Source organism: Protopterus annectens, chromosome 8.part0 (assembly GCF_019279795.1).
Source record: "Protopterus annectens isolate FY-2018-M chromosome 8.part0, PAN1.0, whole genome shotgun sequence".
NCBI classification, from domain to species: Eukaryota; Metazoa; Chordata; order Ceratodontiformes; family Protopteridae; genus Protopterus; species Protopterus annectens.
The window spans coordinates 1,342,907,604-1,342,927,974 of NC_056741.1; the positions used below are offsets into that span (position 1 = coordinate 1,342,907,604).

The 20,371-nt window shown below is 34.2% G+C and overlaps 1 protein-coding gene across 1 annotated transcript in view; it reads right to left on the reverse strand.

Moving 5' to 3' along the window:
• Positions 1-19,666, reverse strand: part of CD3G (CD3g molecule) — a 101,516-nt gene extending 81,850 nt beyond the window's left edge. Inside the window, exon 1 of the mRNA XM_044080890.1 lies at positions 19,442-19,666. Coding sequence (XP_043936825.1) covers positions 19,442-19,496 — 55 coding nt within the window. The 5' untranslated portion in view covers positions 19,497-19,666. The remainder of the gene's footprint in view (positions 1-19,441) is intronic.
• Positions 19,667-20,371: the final 705 nt, after the last annotated feature.

Here is a 20,371-nt window from a genome sequence, read left to right on the forward strand (position 1 = left end):
AAAATGGATACTAAAATAGACACTTTCATAGAAAAACTACAAAACAAATAGACTTGTTACATATGGACCTGCAACAACAGAAGATCCAGATGACAGGCATAGAAGAAGCTGTGAATGACATGGAAAATAAAATACAAGAACAGGAAATCAACATTGAGTTTCTGCTGAAACAAAATACACATTTACAAACAAAGCTGGATGACCTGGAAAATAGATCTAGGCGCAATAACATTAGGATTTTTGGACTGCCAGAAAATATTGAAGGCAACAATATTACTTCTTTTTTAACAACATGGCTCCCTAAAACTTTAGATTTACCAGAAGCATTCTCTTTTGGTATCGAAGAGCACATAGATCTATAGCTAATACTAACTCTAACAAAAACTATCCTAGATCAGTTATAGTTAGATTTCTATCATCTTTTGATAAAGAGATGGTTCTTAAATCTGCTTGGGCTAAAGCTCCTGTTAAGTTTAATGAGACAACTGTGCGTTTTGACAATGACTATTCTTCCATGGTAATTGCTAAAAGAAAAGTTTTTCTGCCACTAATAAGGGAGCTTAAAAAGCACAGTTTAAAACATACCTTCTGTTTCCTGCCAAGCTTAAAATCTTCCTTCCTGATGGTCCTAAGGTCTTCGATGATTTAGACTCTGCTTTACTGTTTGTCAAAGAAAAAGGATTTTGGATAAAATAGAAGAAATGGAATGGGCTAGTTCTTCATTAAAGAGATTGGCAACTGAAGCTTCCTGGAAGACTTCAGAGAAGAAGAAGAGACTAAAAACAAATGATTTGTTATATGTTTTTTTTTCTCTCTCATCACTTTAGTTCATTATTAATCTTTTTGAATATAGTTCCTGCATTTCCAGAAAGCCACAAATATTTTGGAAAAGATTTAATCAAAGTTATTCTCTATGTGCAAAGAAATGTTTTGTTTCATAACCAGTCAAAATGCCTGAGGATTTAATGGCAGGCTGTGACTCGATTTGTTTTATTTCTGAAAAAGTAAGGTTAGTAATTTGATACATTTTTTATCTTTACCTTTTTTTTCCTTCTTCTTTTATTATTTTCTTTGTTTAAACAATGACATTCTATTTAGATTATGTAGTGGGTAAAGGGTGGGGAGGGCAGGAGAGAACAGTAATGAAAATATCATTAATAGAATAATAACATATTTATTTCTTGTAAAAGTTTATAAGTTCTTCAAATGCTATTTCTAATTATACTTTCTTGATTATACTGCTTATGCTTGTTTGTAAATAATCTGTCATGCTTTAACTAATAATAATCAGAACTAAATAAGAGTAAATAATATGTTTTATTTTTAACTCTATTAATATAAACAGTAAGTAACATTCCATTGTATATACTTCTTACAGCTTTCTCTTACATTTTTTATTTCTGCCTCACTCCCTTTTATTTTCTACTCTCTTTTCTTTTCTTTATTAATATATAGAAATGCTTTAGACTGTGTGGGCACAGTGAATAATAGGATTTGTATGAAAATTGAGTTGGGAGAAGAATGCTGAGTTTTATTGCTTGTTGGTAATTTTGAGTTTAATTTCACTTGCATAGAGGCTGTGATGATCTGTGGAATACATTGTGGAGGTTCTGTCATGTTTAGATGCATTTACACTGCTAAATGAATGTTTGTCACTAGTTTTTAATAAGTTTCCCACCAAAATGTTAAGAGAGACAATCTGGGATGTGGGCTGTCTTATGCACAATGTCCTTGAGTTACCTCAGAATCTTCAAATCACAGAATTCTCACAGAGAAACTGAAAGCAGTTAGTATAAACATTGACAAGGTTATCACACTGACACATCACAGATTCAGGAAAAATACTCTGTTCATAAAATATGTCAGTTATAATGAGTTTAAGTGATGTAGTTTCTTGTAGTAAGTAAATGTCTTATTTTAGAAGGCATAAAAAATGAAACATTTATTTAAATGTTTTTGAAAATCTACTTAACAGCAGCATAATAATCTGTGTTAAAATTTGTGTTCCAAACATATACTTTACTATAACTCATTTAATTCATCTGATTGACAAACATAAATAATCTTATAACTCTATTCTGGAAGAAATGTCATGTGATATATTTTAAAGCAGTAGGTTAGCATGATTGTAAAATCTGGTTACCAATATGTGTTTGCTGTGCATTATTTTGTATAAAGCAGACAGATTTATTCTAGGGACAGCAAGTAGGATAGTGCTCTACTAACACACAACTCAGTGAGATCAGATATATATATATATATATATATATATATATGTGTGTGTGTGTGTGTATGTGTGTGCGTGTGTGAGTGTGATGGCTTTTTTTTCTGAGAATCTGCATAACTATCCAATATGATTTATAATAATTTCTATGAATACAATATTTTACTCTATTGACAAAATGAATGTTTGCCACAAGTTTTAATAAGTTTCCCGCCAAAATGTTAAGGGAGACAATCTGGGATGTGGGCTGTCTCATGCATAGTGTCCATGAGTTTCCTCAGAAGCTTCACTCACAGAATTTTCACAGAGAAACTGAAAGCAGTTAGTATAAACATTGACAAGGTTATCACACTGACACACCACAGATTCAGGAAAAATACTCTATTCATAAAATATGTCAGTTATGATGAGTTTGGATGATGTAGTTTCTTGTAGCAAGTAAATATCTTATTTTAGAAGGCAAAGAAAATGAAACATTTATTTAAATGTTTTTGAAAATCTACTTAACAGTAGCATAATAATCTGTGTTAAAAACTTGTGTCCCAAACAAATACTTTACTATAACTCATTTAATTCATCTGATTGGCAAGCATAAATAATCTTATAACTCTATTCTGGAAGAAATGTCATGTGATATATTTTAAAGCAGTAGGTTAGCATGATTGTAAAATCTGGTTACTAATATGTGTTTGCTGTGCATTATTTTGTATAAAGCAGACAGATTTATTCTAGGGACAGCAAGTAGGATAGTGCTCTACTAACACACAACTCAGTGAGATCAGATATATATATATATATATATATATATGTGTGTGTGTGTGTGTGTGTGTGTATGTATATATGTGTATGTGTATATGTGTGTGTGTGTGTGTGGGTATGTGTGTGTGTGTATATGTGTGTGTGTATATGTATGTGTGTGTGTCTGTGTTTATGTGTGTGATGGCTTTTTTTTAGGTAATAACGCAGGTGTTTCTGAGAATATGCATAACTATGCAATATGATTTATAATAATTTTTATGAATACAATATTTTACTCTATTGACAATAATGAGTTTAAGTAAATGCTCATATACAAACAATTCAAGATTTTTTTTGGAAGCTGTTGATAGAATTCACATGACAGAAAATAGATGCATCTTAATGCATGTAATGTCTGAATCATATTAGCCAAAGTTTTTGATTTAAATGAATGTTAGAACATAATTTTCTCTCCTCTTGATTTCTAACATTAAGATTATTTGAATGCTATTAGAATACAAGTGTTATATATTACATAGATCTATATAATAGTATGAACAGTTTTAAAAAAAAAAAAAAAAAAGTTTATTTTAGTTTATATGATGCTGTTTTACCAAATGTGTAGTTTTGTCTTGATAGATAATTGAATTGAAAACTGTTAACCTCAGTTAAATATAACTAGTATTAAATTGATAAGGTGGTAGCTGAGGTACTGCTGCTTAGGGTAGGGGTTAACTTGAGTAGTAAATACTGCTCTAAGTTGGAGTTTTCAACTCCAGGCGGGATGCAAGGTTTAATCCTTATATTATTTTCACTTGTTCATTGTTATATGTATATAGTTTTGACATCCACAATATATTTTGTACACTCATTGTCACTACAAACAAAATTGAATCCTATACAAAATCCCATAAGAGATTTAATAAATACAGCTATATTTAAAGGTACACCTAAAAGAGGAGATGTAACATTATTTATCTTGTTATTTGTTATTTCGATCATAAGATTCTTGAGTTTTAAAAATGCCAAATGACATCTTTAAAAGGAATTTCTTTAAACATTAATGGATTGAATAATCCGTGTAAAAGGGCAAGCCTAATAAGATACATTAATCTACACAAGGCCAATCTAGTCTTCCTGCAAGAAACCCATCTCTTGAAAAAGATATTGATAAACTAGCCACTAATAAGTATACAGTATTGGTTAGTTCAGAGCACACTCAGAAAAAAAGAGGAGTGGCTATTTTATGGAATAAAAGTATGCCCATTCCTAAAACCATTAAGTCTTATCAGGATGACAAAGGAATGTTTTGTATGGTTACAATACAAATTAATGGGAAGACTTACACTTTAATTAATGTATATTGGATACCTGGAATTGGTATTAATACAGTGAAACATCATATTGATAAGATCATATCATTCTCTGTAGGGGATATTATTTTAGCTGGTGATTTTAATTGTATACTACATGAAAGTGATACTACCACTATAAAGAAAAGAAGAATTACATCTAATGCAAAACATTTAAATGATTTTGCTAATTCTTATCATCAGATAGAGTCAAAATCATTACCATACACCTTTTTTTCTAACAGATACAAAACTTATTCAAAAATAGATAGGGTCTTTATTTCTAACCAGATGGTAAAAGATTTAATTAATTCCAAAATCATTTCATGTCCTATATCTGATCATAACTCAATTGTTTTTGAATTCATGATAAAAAATACTCATAATGTTCAGATCAAAAGGATACCAGCATACTTAACTCAGCTAAAAGACTATAAAGAATATATACTTTAAGAAGTACAACATTTTCTAGACATAAATAATACTCCTGAAGTCTCCATTGTCTATGTTTGGGATGCCTTAAAATCATATCTATATGGACAAAGTATCAGATGGTATAATAACAAAAGGAAATCTTGGGATAAGGAATTGTTAGATATTCAAAGTAAACTAGACTCTTATAAACATAATAATAAAGAAAATATTATGGACAAGAAAGTTATTGAAGAAATAAACAAACTAAATGAGAAATACAAAGAAATTTTGACTCATAAAGTTAAAATAACTTTAGAGAATACAAGTTTTGTCTTATTCAATAAGCCCCAAATACTTACATAGACTTAAAAATAAAACAAAAAGATTGAATAAACAAAACCATATCAAAGAAATCTTTTCTCTAAGGAAAAAGAAGAATGTTTCTAGTATACCAGAAATACTGGATGAATTTAGAAATCACTTTCACAAGATTAACCATAACAACATTAACATGGAACCTAAAGATAAAATAAAGGAGTTTATAACCACAAACACGAATAAAAAGCTTAATAAACAACAGATTAAACTATTGGACAAGAGTATTTCATATACAGAAGTTATTACACAAATAAATAAGCTTAAATCAAACAAAGCACCGGGTAATGATGGTATTATACCAGAGATATATAAAATCCTTTCTAAAACTACATATTCATTAATACATAAGGTTTTTATTCTGGCCCAAACTGAGTTAATAACCCCCCCATCTTGGCAATATACATTTATTTCACCAATTTTAAAACCTAATGAAGATCCAACTAGATGTTCTTCATATCGACCCATCTCATTACTTAATGTTGATTATAAAATGTTTATGAGTATTTTTGCTGATAGATTGAAGACAATTATCCCGGCATTATAGACATAGATCAGACGGGCTTCATTGTAAATAGAAATACTTTTGATAATATAAGAAGAACTTTAACATTAATTGATTTTGCAAATAGGAAAAAGAAAGATTTAACACTTATTAGTCTTGATATAGGTTCAGCATTTGATTCAGTAAGTTGGGACTATCTGTTTACCTTACTGAAATGCACAAATTTCTCTGATGCATTTGTAAATTTAATTGAGCATTTATACAAAGGAACGCTGGCTTATATTACGGTAGGAACATATGTTTCACAAAAAATACCCATTCTTAAAGGTACAAAGCAAGGATGTCCACTTTCTCCACTATTATTCACTTTAGTAATGGAGCCTTGGGCTAATTTGATTAGAAACAGTACTGACATAGAGGGTTTTGAAATAGAAGAAAATACAACATCAAAAATTCAACTTTTTGCAGATGATGTTCTAATTACATCAGCAGGATCTAATTCTTCTATGCAGTCTTTATTTGATAAAATGATGAATTTTAAAAGTATTTCTGGTTTAATATTCAATGAAGAAAAACTAAAATACTACCTATATATACACGAAAAAATACTCTCATTAGTGATTTTACTAAATATGTACCCAACTCAGGTCAGATAACTTATTTAGGTATAATACTATCTAAAGATATTAAATCTATTATATATAATAACTATAATACCTGTTTTCTTAATATACAAAATCTTTTTAATACCTGGAATAATATGTTTTTACTATGGAGGAGAGACTTACAATTATTAAAATGATAATATTCCCCAAGATTTTATACTTAATACAATCAATAATACTTTCACCTACAAAAATAACTATCAAGAAACTGAATACACTAATGTTAAATTTCTTATGGGCACCTAATAGACCTAGGATTGCATTAAAGAAACATACTAATAGCTGGTTTCAAGGGGGTATTTCTTTTCCAGACTTTAATTTATATATTATCTCTTCTATTATAAAAGTTATTACTTTATTAATAGATCTGTCATATGTCGCAAAATGGAAAGATTATTGGGAGCTAATTAGTATGCACTTCATGAAAATCTCCTTAACACATAAAATATGATTATAAATAACTCCATGTTGTGGTTGCTAAAGGAATTTTGTACTTCACCTATTACACCTAAACATATGGTCTGTTACCCATTAAATATTATTATTAGTTATTGTAACTTTATATTCATGCACCCTAAGTATAGGGAATGGAATTTTATTGTATTCCTATAATTTATACTCAGGGTATGCTTATGTCATCTACTTCTGAAGGAGCTCATTTAGCTATAGATAATAATCTAAAGTACTGGTATCAGCTGATATCTGATAATAAAGTTAAAATCTAGATTTCTTAAAACAAGAATTTGATCTAAGAGAAACTTGCTGGTTAGAGGTTCAGATCTTTAGACAACATCTCATTGATAGAATAGATCTAATGTCTATAACAGTTAAAGAATCTATTCCAAAACTGATTGATTACTTGATAATAAATTTACAGCATAAAGTTTCTGATAAAGGTAAACTTTCATATATACATAAAATTATCAGACAAGAAACTTTTTACAATGTAGATTCATACTGGAATTATTTCACCTCTATTAATGGGGACCCACCAACTCAACAAGATAAACAATATATATTGGAATCTGCTTATAGAACTACATCTTCCATTGTCTGGAGACTTTATACATGGAAATTTTACATAGATCTTTTATACACCTTTGATGATGAATAAAATTAATAATAAAGATAATCTATGTAAGAGATGTAATGTAGAAATTAATGCTGACTGGGCTCATATGTTTTATGACTGTATGAAGTTGAAAGAATACTGGAAGTCAATTAATGAATTTTTGCAGGCTCTTTTACAGATAATTTCATTATTTCTAAGTCTCTTATATTATTCAACACACCTGTACCTCAATGTGTTAAAAGATTAAGCTTCCCTTGTTATGGTCTATCCTAGCAGTGGCTAGGAAAATAGTAACTAGAAATTGGATTTCAGATACACCTCCTTCGTTCAATGAATTTAAAAATGTTATGAATATAATGTGTCATATGGAAATAAGCACAATTAGAATGAGAACAACTAGAAAAACATCACATTTTATTGTATGGGATAATTTACAAAATTTGTTAAAAAAATTCTAATTTCAATAGCACAGTATTTTAGTTTAATTAATTGATCTGATTGTAGTGGATGTCTTTGTAAATACTTTAGTTGTTTTGTTGAATATTATAATAATACCTATTTGTAATTATTTGTATAAAATTGTTATGATATTTCTCTTATATGTTAAAACAATAAATTTGTTTTAAAAAAAAAAGAAGTGACAGCTATAACTATGTCAGACCCATCCACTCCCACTAATCAATTTGCAGCATCATAATCCGCTTGGACCATCAGGAAGCTAATAATTGTTGCCATGACAACCTCAGCAGTGAACCTGCTAGGGGTCTATATTATAACATCGAAGTTTTACAACTTTGAATGTTATAATATCAAACCCATTCAATCGAAACATCAGAAAACTGAACAGTCAGAATAGCAAATTTTTTCCCAGGGAAAAAATTTGCTGTTCCGACAAACATACGTACAACACAAGCACACCAAAATAAATAATCCACAAACATACATTTCACAAAACCCTACACTAAACCAGACATACACCACTAGCTATCCACTTACTTTAACCCAACCCTAGCCCTAAGGTCCCTAACTATCGCACACTCACCTTACCCACTCCCTAACCCTAACTCACCTACTCCACCCTAACCCTCACGTCCACACAATCACACACTTACCTAACCCATGCCTAACCCTAACTCATCTAACTCACGCCCAACAGCACACTCACCTTCGTTCGCACACTTTCCTTAACCCGGTCCGTAACCTTCGCTCCACAGTTGAGGAAATAGCGAAGCTGCAGAAAAGGCCCACTGAATACTTTCCCTAGGAAAGTATTTGGTGTTCTGCAGCTTCGCTATTTCCAGCATTCGCCCTACTGGGTTCAATATTATAACATTCAAAGTTGTTAGACTTCGATGTTATAATATAGACCCCCTGTTAGTTACATTGCATTACATTTGCTTGACAGCACAAATAGGCAATAATTCTATATATTCTGCATTTACTGGCATTTAACACTTTACTTCCCTGTCACCTGTCTATGCCTTCTCAAGTGTCCACATATTTACCCTCTCCACCACTAGTTCATTCTATGGGCCCACAACCTTCTCTTTAAAGACGTATTTTTGGACATCCAGAGGATAGTTATGCCTTATAATCTGCTGCCTCTGCCCCCTCTTCTCTTAGTCTGTCCTTCTTGTTCAGGAGAACTACTTCACACATCCCTGACATGACCTCATGCACCAATTTCATGTCTTCATGTTACTGAAAAGCTCTAGCCTCATCTCTGGTCATATCCCATAAAATATACCATACAGATCCTTCAAATGACTTTTCTTTGAACTCCTTCCAACAGCCTGATGTCCCTTCCATGTATGGCTTCAAAACCCCTACACAGTAGCCAAGGTTTAGTCTGATAAATGTCTTGCAGAGTGCAAACTTTATTTTTTTGCCTCCAAAGTCTATTCCCCGAGAATGTACACCAGCATTCTGAGCTCCAACCGCAGCATTTTGAATTTGTCTGTACTAAACCTCAACTGCCACCCACTTGATCAGATTTCACAAATCCTTCCTTAGAATTATTTTTTATATATACTTTTTATCCCTGATACCTAGCAACTAGCAGCCTTCCTGCAACTGAAAAACCCATTAATTCAGCCTTAGTATGAAAACCAGTCCCAGGAGACTGTCTAACAAGCAGCCATCAGGGTTTTCTTAATTGTCTGTTTCCTCAACCCTAGGGCAGCTGATATGCATGCTCATTTACAAGAGAGCCTGCTATGGCTTCCCCTCAATGTCGTTTGCATGCTTCTGCACAAGTTTCTGTCAAGACTACTGCTTATTGCACCTGTTAGAGTGAAGCACATGCCCTCGGCCTGTATACAGCACACAAAACTGTCCCTTCACAATGGGACTCAGCTCCCAGCCACAGATGGTAGAGATGCTCAGTCCTAGGCTCTCTAATCAGCTCCTCCAGTGTCTTGGCAGCTAATCAAATCTGGGTTATCCAGCTCATAGTCAAGGCTTCATCCATCCATGTCATTAAGCTGACCCTAATTCCCCCTTATACTTTTCCCCACCCTCCAAGGTTGCATGTATCATTTTGTCATCAGCAAAGAGATGAATTCTGTTCTCAGTTCCCTCAGCCAGATATGTCTGAGACAAACACGTTGAAGAACAATGGATCGGGGCTGACCCCTGTAGTACTCTGCTAGTCAGTCTTCTTGTTCTTGATATCATACCTCTCACTACAACCCTCTGTGGTCTATCCTTCATCCACACAGCAGTCCACTTCCTCGGTTTGGGTCCAGTCTCATCTCCTTTAGGTCTTCATCTCAGTCTCCTGTGTGTGAATGAGTCAAAGGCCTTACTGAAGTCCAGGTCAACCATAACTACAAGCACTCCTCTATCAAGTTCATCTGGAATCCAGTCTTACTGTTGGATCAAGTGCCAATGACAATTTCCTTTTGATCATGAACCTATAGGGACTGATGACTTGAAGACTGATGTCCACTAAAAATGCTATCAACCCATCCTCAAGGATTTTCTCCATGACTTTGCCTGCTACTCCTATTAAGGTAAGAGGTCTGTACTTGCATAGGTTCATAGGTAGGTACTAGGCTATCTGCCCAAAGGCATTTATAAGCCTAGCCAGAATGTGTTGGCTTTTGCCACCCCGTTAGATTAGTTCCCTGTGCTTCTGTCCAGCAGAGCCACTGAAGTGATCCCCGGAGTTCATGAAGATCAAAGCAAAGGGTACATTCAGTGACTCTGCTTTTTTCCACGTGTTTTGTGATCTGTCATGTCTGTATAACCCAGCCAGGTCTGTCCCTCCTTTCCTCGTTTCAGCTACATACCGGAAAAGTCCTAGCTTCTCTTTTATTTCCTTCTAACTACCTTTTGACTTGAGTTTCTTGCCCTCATTAACTCTGTCGCCCCTTTTCTTGTGGTCTTCCAGTGTGCCTGTTCCACCACCCTTCCCTGCTCTTTCCACCTCTTGTAAACCCTGCATTAACCTAAATTACTAGTCTCACATTTCTGTGTGTAGCCATATCAGCATTATTCTTTTTTTCTGCTTCTTCTACACACCTTTGTCTGTAACTCTAAGCACTCTATCCCTGACCCATTTCCTAAGATTGTTAATTCCCTCTGTGTGCTCCCAGACTTCCTACTCATCCATGACCTTATTCAGTACTACTTCTTAAGTCACGTTCCTAAAATCGCTCATCATTATCTTTTTCCCCCAATTCTGCTACATTCATTCTGGCTTACCCCCATACCTCCATCCATCACCAGGTCTGCCAACCTCTCTTACAACCCCTGGACAATCAATCTTTTAAGGCTGGCATTGGTATGGAATGTAATGGTGCCCTGGGGTATCATACCATTGACTGCTTCCACCTGGAGAATTTTTTATTTATGACTTACCCTTGATTTCTTCCCCCTTCCCTGTGCTTGCCCGTTACATCCAAGGCCTACTCCCTTCTATAGACCACGTCTTCTCAAAGAAAACATGTAGACAAATGCCCCCTGGATGAACACACCCTTCCCTCCCTGCCAGTGCCTCAGATGCCCAAGGGACTAATTGAACCTCGGTTGCCTGGTTCACAGCTAAGACTTTATCCTTCTACACCACAGTGCTGCCCCTTACAGTCATTTTTGTCTTTTATTCTAAATGTTCTCCACTACCCTAAACCACACATGTGCATGACCACTATTCTTTACACTGTCTTAATTAGGGTGCCACAAACTCCTCAGAATTATTTAGGACCACAAATTCTATCCTTTATGGTATAATCTTGCACCAGTTGGCTGAATCTCTCATAGTCTAAGACATCAATTAATTCCCATTCCTCTCTCTACCCAGGAGCTCAAAACCTCATAGTCTACTCCTGACAGATTGAGACTGCCTATATATATTACCTACTTCCTCTTACTTTATCCCTTTAATTCTCCGCCACTCTCTTGTATTCCTCCAGTTATACATACGGGTGGGGAGATAGAATGTATCAATTTGTCAGTACTTCTACCTTGACTGATAGGGCACTTATCCTAGGTTATGACCCTTCCTGTCATCTTCATGCATTCTTCATTTGATGTTCTTCCTTCCATCTGTCCTCACACTTGTTACCCTTCTTTATGTAGATTGCTACTGCAACTCTGTCTCTCCCTTCTTTGTAATTTCTGAGTAACCTAAACCTAGAATTTTCCATGTCAACTCCTCTTGCTTCTGTCCCAAGTTTCTATGATACAACCAATGCCCCCCCAACATTAATGCCTGCAGATCTCTCATCTTTGTATCCAGACTCTTTGCATTGCAGAAATACTGCCCAGCAACACTTTGAGTCATTCCTATTTGTTAATCTGCTATTTTCTCTGTCAATTTTGTCTTTCTGTTAAATGCCTGAATATCTAATCCCATATTTTGATTCATTAGCACTCTCGCCACTCTTCCATCTTAGTTTAAAGATATGATCACTGAGGCACTGTTTCCACCTTTGAAATACAGCAGTAAGAGCTGTCTTTACTTCAAATCTAACATATAGACAATTCCCTGAATACAGCTGGCTACTTCTCCACATCTACCCCATCTTCCTACTAGTCCCAATTCCTTGAATACAACTGGCATCTACTCCATATCTACCCCATCCCTAGTCCCAAACCCTTCTGCCACATTGTTTGCCACAGCCAGTCATACTCCCTAATCTTCTTTAAAGGCCAATGAGTGAAGTACTAGAGAGCTTTTTTTTTGTTTTAATAAACTTGCATTTTCTGAATTTCTGATCTGCTACTTTATCCTATTCTTGGTGGTTACAATACTCCATAATCATCTCTTATGTCAGTGTTCTTGCAGCTAGATTAGGTAATATTTCTGAGAAAGCAACCTTCAGTCCCCCCCCCCCCCAGGTATTTTTGGTCTCTCTTGCTGATAATCTATCTCTCTCTGTACACCACAATCTAACAGATCTTTGTAGAAAAATACTATATGCATGAGATAATTTAGTAACTTCCTGGATAACGCAGAGAAGGCATACTCTCTCTTCCTAGCTCTGTTCACAGTCTCAGACTTTTCTACAGTGCAATGCAATGACTGAAATAGAACGGTTAAGTTTCGGGTTCTCTGCCCAGCTCATCTAATCTCAGTTGGACAGAATATTTAATGCACCTTTTCAGGGATTGATGCCACAGATTTATGGCCAGATCAAGTCCTGAAATTAAGTGTGGCTGTGACTATCTAGAGGAATTATCTGGTATACATCAAACCTACTGTAAGTGCTACTGCATGGAATTTAACAGCATTTACAAACCAGATCTCTCCCTTCAGTATTAGCTTTAGTATTTTTCTGACCTTGGTTCATTGGGGAATGTTGTTGACAGACACTTTCCTCACTGTCTAAGTCAGAGACATCATGATACTGTGGGATTACATTTACATATTTTCAGGCATTTATTTGGCCTATTTTTAACATAGCTCCTGAGAAGAAGGATGCCCTCTAAAATGCTGAAAATTGTGAGGGACCAATTAAGGCAAAGTATGGTACTGAGCTCCAGTAAAGAGGTGGTCTAGTGGCTGAAGCAAAGAGTAGAAAAGAAGAAACTTAACCGAAGGGTCCAGGGAGACTGGTACAGAAGCTTACCAGGTGAGAAATAAGTCATAGTAGTATAAATTAAGTTGTAAGATTGGGCTCAGCTGAATGGGAGGGTCCAAATCACTGATATGGAGACAAAGAGGGACCAAAATTACCATAGCCATGGATGTAGGGTACACAGATAACTGTGAGGCAAATAGCACTATAGGTTAACAATGGCTACAAAATAGTGATAATGGAATAATCTAGACCAGTACCACCTATGCCACTGTAAGTAGCAACATTGGTACCAGTGACTGAAAGGAGTATACTCATGGGAGTTACTATGGAAATGGCCAACATCAGTCAAACATACAATGCCTGTGAATTGATGTCACTGTGATTGACACTGAAAGGTGGTAAAAAATAGGCACTTGTATCAATACAGCCAGTGCTGGTGAGCTAAGGAAGGAGTCAGGCTGTGAGGTTTTGATGAAGCAGGTAACAAAAGGCGATATGATGAACACAGCCTGTAAGCAAAGTAGAAGACATAAGTGCCATCCTGAGTGCAGGAGAAGCATAAAAACTGGAGGTACTGATTGGTGCCAGTCCAGAATGAATGATGCCTGTTGATGTGAAAAAGTCAAGACAGGTGGCTGAAGTGGGACAGACCACTGACATCCCTTGCAAATCGGCAGGTACCTGGAGCTAGAATTCCATTAGGAAGTGAAGGAATTACATTGATCCATCAGTAGGTATTACTGTACTGCAGTCAAAGACCAAGAAGGCCCTTTCCCTCTCTTCTTTGATAGTCACTGTTTGTTTTTCTCAACTATGGTGTTCTGTTTCTGTAGAACAATAAGAAGTCACTGAAGAAGAAACGCCCCCTTATTTCTATTGATTTCCAATGCCTTATGATGTCTCTTTCAGGGTGCATCACTGAAGCCCCTGCAGAACACACAGTGCTTAGCATCAAGAGGAACATATCTATGATTATATGTCACTACGGAAAGGAATCTTCAGGGGGGGTCAGCTTCCTATATACTTATTTGTTTGTGAAAATTGTGGCCAGACAGAGGAAATAAGCTATCAAGGAAAAAGGGGCAGTCCTCCTAAATAAAGATCTGTATCCCATCTGGATAAATAAGTCAGCAAAAGTAAAAAAAATGCAAAATAAAAGGATAATTTCTCAAGAAAAAGTAAGAAATTTGGTAAATTTAAAGCAGTGTAGACCATCTGGTGTCAAGCTCTATAAAAATGGGAGCAAATGTAATTATTCCAGAATAACTCGGCCTAAGGGCCAGAGGTGGGGTTTAATAACCTTAGAAATTTCTAGGTGCTGAGTATTCTACAATCATATCATGGGTGATGCACAATAAGTTACAGAGATGATAAGAATTTTTGACAAAATGTTTAGGAATGATCTAACATATGGCTGAATAACTTCAGGAAAAAAATGCAAAATAACACATCTGGAAACCAAACACACAGGAAATGTGTATATAACTGAAAGGTTGGTAGTAACAACAAAAGTCCCATGATCATTTCAAGTGACCTAAACGTAAGCAAGCAGTGAGAGACATCAGAAAGGAACGTTGTTAGAATATTGAGATGCATAGGAAAACTTATCATTAACTAGTAAATAAGAAGTTGATTTTTTCTTCTCCATATAGCCAGTTGCCATCTAGAGTGATGCAGGGAGGTTTGGATATAAACAATTCAGAGGAGAACAGCAAAGTGAGGCACACGGTTAATAATAGAAGTAATGTAAAGAGAGACTACAGGAGCTTAAAATGAATGTCCTTGGAAAAACAGCACAGCAGAAACATGACAGAAACATTTTAAGTACCACAAGGTTATCAACAGAATCTAGCTAGATACTGTTTTTATAAAAAGAAAGAGATACACAAGAACAGCAGGTCGCAGATAAATAGGTAAAATTACAGCCTATAAGAAGAAGTAATACAGTAAAAAAGAGTAACAAAATTTTTAAGAATGATATGAAGTACATGAACAGTTCTCATAAGAGAAGAATGTTTATCTAAGAAAAGTGATCTTTTATCAGTCACAGTTTTATATTCCACAATTCTTAAAGATGAGTCCTGGAAGAGCAAACCTGAATATGCAAAAATGGGGACTTAGTATTAAGTCCTAGATAGACAGGTCTTGGGGTATTGCCTTTCCTCTGAGGTAATGTGATCTTAGTGATAGTATGTATAAGTAGTGGAGGAGTGTTGGGGGTATAACATTCAACACAGGCAGGGTGCAGGAAGGTTTGCCCCCAAAAAATACATTTAAAGGAAAACAGAAGCTGTCGACATTTATTGTTCTCCTTTACTTTCACTATTTACTTTTCATAATTCTACGTCTCAGAACTACAACAGAATTACAACAGGGAGCCATCCTTTTCTGCTGCCAGAATCCATGTTTCTTTTTACTGCATCATATGTAACAGTGGTTATAATGTGCATATTTTTCTTTGTTTTCCTTAACTGGGCCATGCTAGAAAATGGAATGTGAAACTACTTGCACACCCACAAGGCTGATAAATCAAATAAATAAATAAGCAATTTAATATAAAAAAATGGCAGCTTCAACTAGGAATAAGTAACATCACTGCTAATATTGAAATATCCCTAACAGTGTGAATTATGTATATACTGTAAATCATCATACCTTTCCCTATATATTGTATGTTTAGTGTACTACATCAGAACAGAAATTCTGACACAGCTAACTATGAAAAATGAGAACATTACTCCAGCCTTGCCATTATGGGAAACCAGCAAACCCCAATAATTTATCTATCAAGACCAAAATGAAGAAACGGGCCTCTTTCAGATTTGCTGAATATATAGAAAGAATCAGAGTTATGGGGCTACATGCATGTCTGGTGACAAAATTAGGCTTTGGTGCAGTCAAGTGAAGTGAGCACGTCTCTGACAAAATGTATTACTAAGTGAGACAAAGATATTCAGATTGTTTAGGAAAAGCAGAACAAGCAACAGAAAATAATAAAGAATCACAGACGAAAGATTACTACAGATACTGACACAGATGACAAAACAATCGATGAAGACATTATTACAGAAGCAAAACAATAACATGTTACAATAATTGTGCATAAACCAAGAAAAAAACAATGGATAAGCAATTGATGAACACATTATCACAGAAGCAATATAACACAAGGTTGTAGAAATTGTAAGTAAACCAATGTCAGCCTCCTGAGTACACTGAAAATAATAATTTATGTTATTACTGGGCAGAAGGTCAATGAGCCTAATATGACAGTTCAGTGCAGTGGATTACCGTTATAAGTTGCTTTATTCTCTAGTTTTAGGTTTGATTCCTTCCAGCTCCATTTCCTCCTTTGTGACCCTTACCAAGATTGTTAAACATGGAGTACTCCTGGGTCACCCCTGAAAAGGTTTCTTGTGCCTAGATTGTCTACCTAGTTAAAAAATGAATAATAATAATAACTGGACTAACTCTAATATGGATCACACAAAACTCATAGAAATGGAAAAATCCATTATAGAGTAGGAGATAAAGAGTAAAGATTAATGGCACATTTCAGAGCATACGTTCCCACGCCACAGCAACGCAAATATTTACTAGAAAAGGTGGCAATAGTAACACAGCTTCTATACTGGTGGCTCTGTAACCATTACAACATATGCATAGCAAACAAACAGTAAGAAGGAAAGGAATAACTAAGAATGAAAAAAATGACAATAACATGAAATTAACCAATACCAGCTACCTAGAAAAAAACACATTCTGAAGAAACAAAAAGAGATATGAGTATATCTTCAGATCTAATTAGCTACCTCTAGTGACTTCAATGTATGTGTGTATATATATATATATATATATATATATATATATATATATACACACATATATATACATATATATATATATATATATATATAAAAATATATACATATATATATGTGTGTGTGTGCGTATGTGTATACACATATATATATATATATATATATATATATATATATATATATATATATAATACACACACACACACACACACATATATATATATATATATATATGTATATATATATATATATATATATATATATATATATATATATATATATATATAGTCAGAAAGTCATTCTGCAACGGCTATGCTTAAAATGGTGTAAGGTAGTATCTCTTCTCAAAATGGTGGCTGCAATCTCTGAAAAAAAAATAACCTCAAGATAAACAGTATATGCACTGTTTTCATCTGGATATATATGGCAGTCTTTTTTTTTAGTGAATTTCTGATTGTACTAAGAAAACCTTACCATTTTACTGAGAATAAGTACACTTTCTTGAGAAATGGTAGGTTTCAACCAGTTAGAAACACTGTAATATATTTTAATTTCTTTGACCAGGTTAGATCCAACACAAGGGACCTAACTTGCAAGAAGTCCCCCATAACAGCAGTACGCATCTAATATGGCCTTGCTAGGAGGTAATATAATAACTCAGAAATCAATACCAAAATTATAATACTTTATGAGGCAATGCAGTTTCAGTGAAAGGCATGAAAGGAACCTTTTTTTTTCTCCTCTACAATAGTCTGTACTGCAATGTACTTCGATAGGTTGCACCTAATGTAATAGTAATCAAATCAAGTCAGACAGTTATTATGACTTCAACGGAAGAAGGTAATGCATTTTTATTTGAAAAGCACCTGAAAACAAAGTAAAAGAGTCCTAATGTAAGGGGTGCATTTAGAAATGACAACACAATCGGCTGATATCACCAGTATACACCTGAGGTGCTGCGACCTTAATTATTCATTCGGTAGATTGCTTGGGGATTTGAAGTCCACGGCATGGGAATAATCAAAAGCTGAATGAATAGTACACTGCTGATCGACCCCTTCTTAGCATATTCCCTGGTAAGTGGATGTAAATAGAATTATTGCAAGGCACCTCCATATTCCATGAAACCTTGCTTGTAAAATAATTACTGATTGAAAAAATGAAACATATCTTTATTTGAATCAATATATTCTGCAAGTGTTTTGTAGAAAAGTATATAAACTGTAAATCACTGTGGTATGTACAGCTTACTGATAATAGCCTGTATAACAAGTTGTATTACATATTGAGTATTTCTTCATTTTCCAAACAGCATAAATGAAGAAGCCCCTTTCTAGTTCAACAGCCTTTAATCAATGACTCCATCATTTAATTTGATATAGTTAGCCATGTCAGAACTACCTGTGATAGCAGCTGCTGTTTTAGTAATGTAACCACCTTATTTTCTGTCTAACTTATGTGCTGGTTGTATAAAACAATACTCTCTGAAGTGACTTCTGATTGCAGCAGTGGCACTACTCCAATGAATTTTAAGTTTCCTTACTTTTACAGTCTATGTGCAAAACTTCTGTTTTATGTACACTTTAACAAGACGTAGTCTGACACCCTCAGCTACATTGCCTTGAAAGTATATTATTTACACATTTATATAACTCTATATAAATGCTCATATTACTTTGCAGAGCTAAAATAATGTCTTTCCTTTATCCTGTGTTGCAACAATTAAGATACATTTTTTTTTCATTCAGTAACACAATAGCCTATGATCATCCAAGAACCTAAAGTGATGACTTTTGATGGAAAAGCTGACAAAATTACTCCGCATTCTAAACTGTATTGTTTATTGGATCAGTAGTTAAGGTATATGTACAAGCAGCTAAGGGCACGAAATGTTATCATGAAAATAGTGTGTTCACAATCCATCTCCAGTAGCTCACAGAGTTTCCCGATCAAGGCTGTTAAATATTACTGTATCATAAATTGATAGAAAACAGTATTGCCATTATAAAACAATACAGTTATACAGTAGCTTTATCTAATTTTTTTCTGTTAACTGCCTGATCCAACTATGTACAAGTATATCTTTCTGTGGGTGTCTTGGGAGTTGCATGACTTATTAGGAGTCATTTGAAACACTGTAAAAACTAAAACTAAAATATTTCCAAAATCCTAGCAATCAAAATGAATAATATTATCAAAAGGCATAACATTTGTTTTGATTATAAAATGCCAAAAAAAAAACCTCTTACCTGAAAGGCAAATTATTGCACCTGGAGAAAACAGTGATAGTATTTGATGTTTCATCCTGCTTCTTTCTACTTTGTAATCCAGAACAGAAACCAAAATATCAAACAGAATGCTTCCTCTATATAAATATATCTACTAAATTACGTTTTTGTTTTGTTTACTGAACGAATAGGACAAATTATTTTCACTCATCAGCCATATGATTTCTACTGTGAGTATATCCTGCAGATGTATGGGACAGGAAATGAAGGTGGTTTCCTCAACGTGAATTAAATTTTCATACTCCATAACGTCATTTTTAATGCATTACAATTTCATGTTTTTCACTATGGTGCAATGTTCTTGTGTTTTCCCCTTTTTGTGTTTCTTATGGTGAACCATTTTTCTTTCTGCATTTTAATAGTTTATTCATTCCAGCACAACCTACACATAACATGTTATCCCAGTTTAGAAAGTTGTTGGCTTTATTTTTCCACTTCTGGTGCAACCATTTGCAGACCTTAAAATCTGGAAATTTGGGATTTATTAAGAGCTTTCTTATCAATTAGATTTTACCATAAATGTATTTAAGATATTCATAACATTATTAAATTCACAAACAGCAGAATAAATACTCCAGAATTATTGTACACAGAAATAGAGCATAATGTCTAATGGTAGATAAAGAGCACCTGGCCTACTAAGGCAATTTAATATTAAACAGCTAACACAAAAATCATTCATTTATTGTTTTAGTATCATATAAAATTAAATAATCCCAAAAATATTTCAGAAATAATGGCACTGTCACCTATTAAATAAATTGAATGCCACTGTCACCTATTAAATAAATCCACAGTGTAATTTTGTAAACTGGTCATATAGAACTGGCATTTCTTGTGGCTGGATTGTTATTACTTAATTTTATGCTGATGCTTTGACTTGTTTTCTTA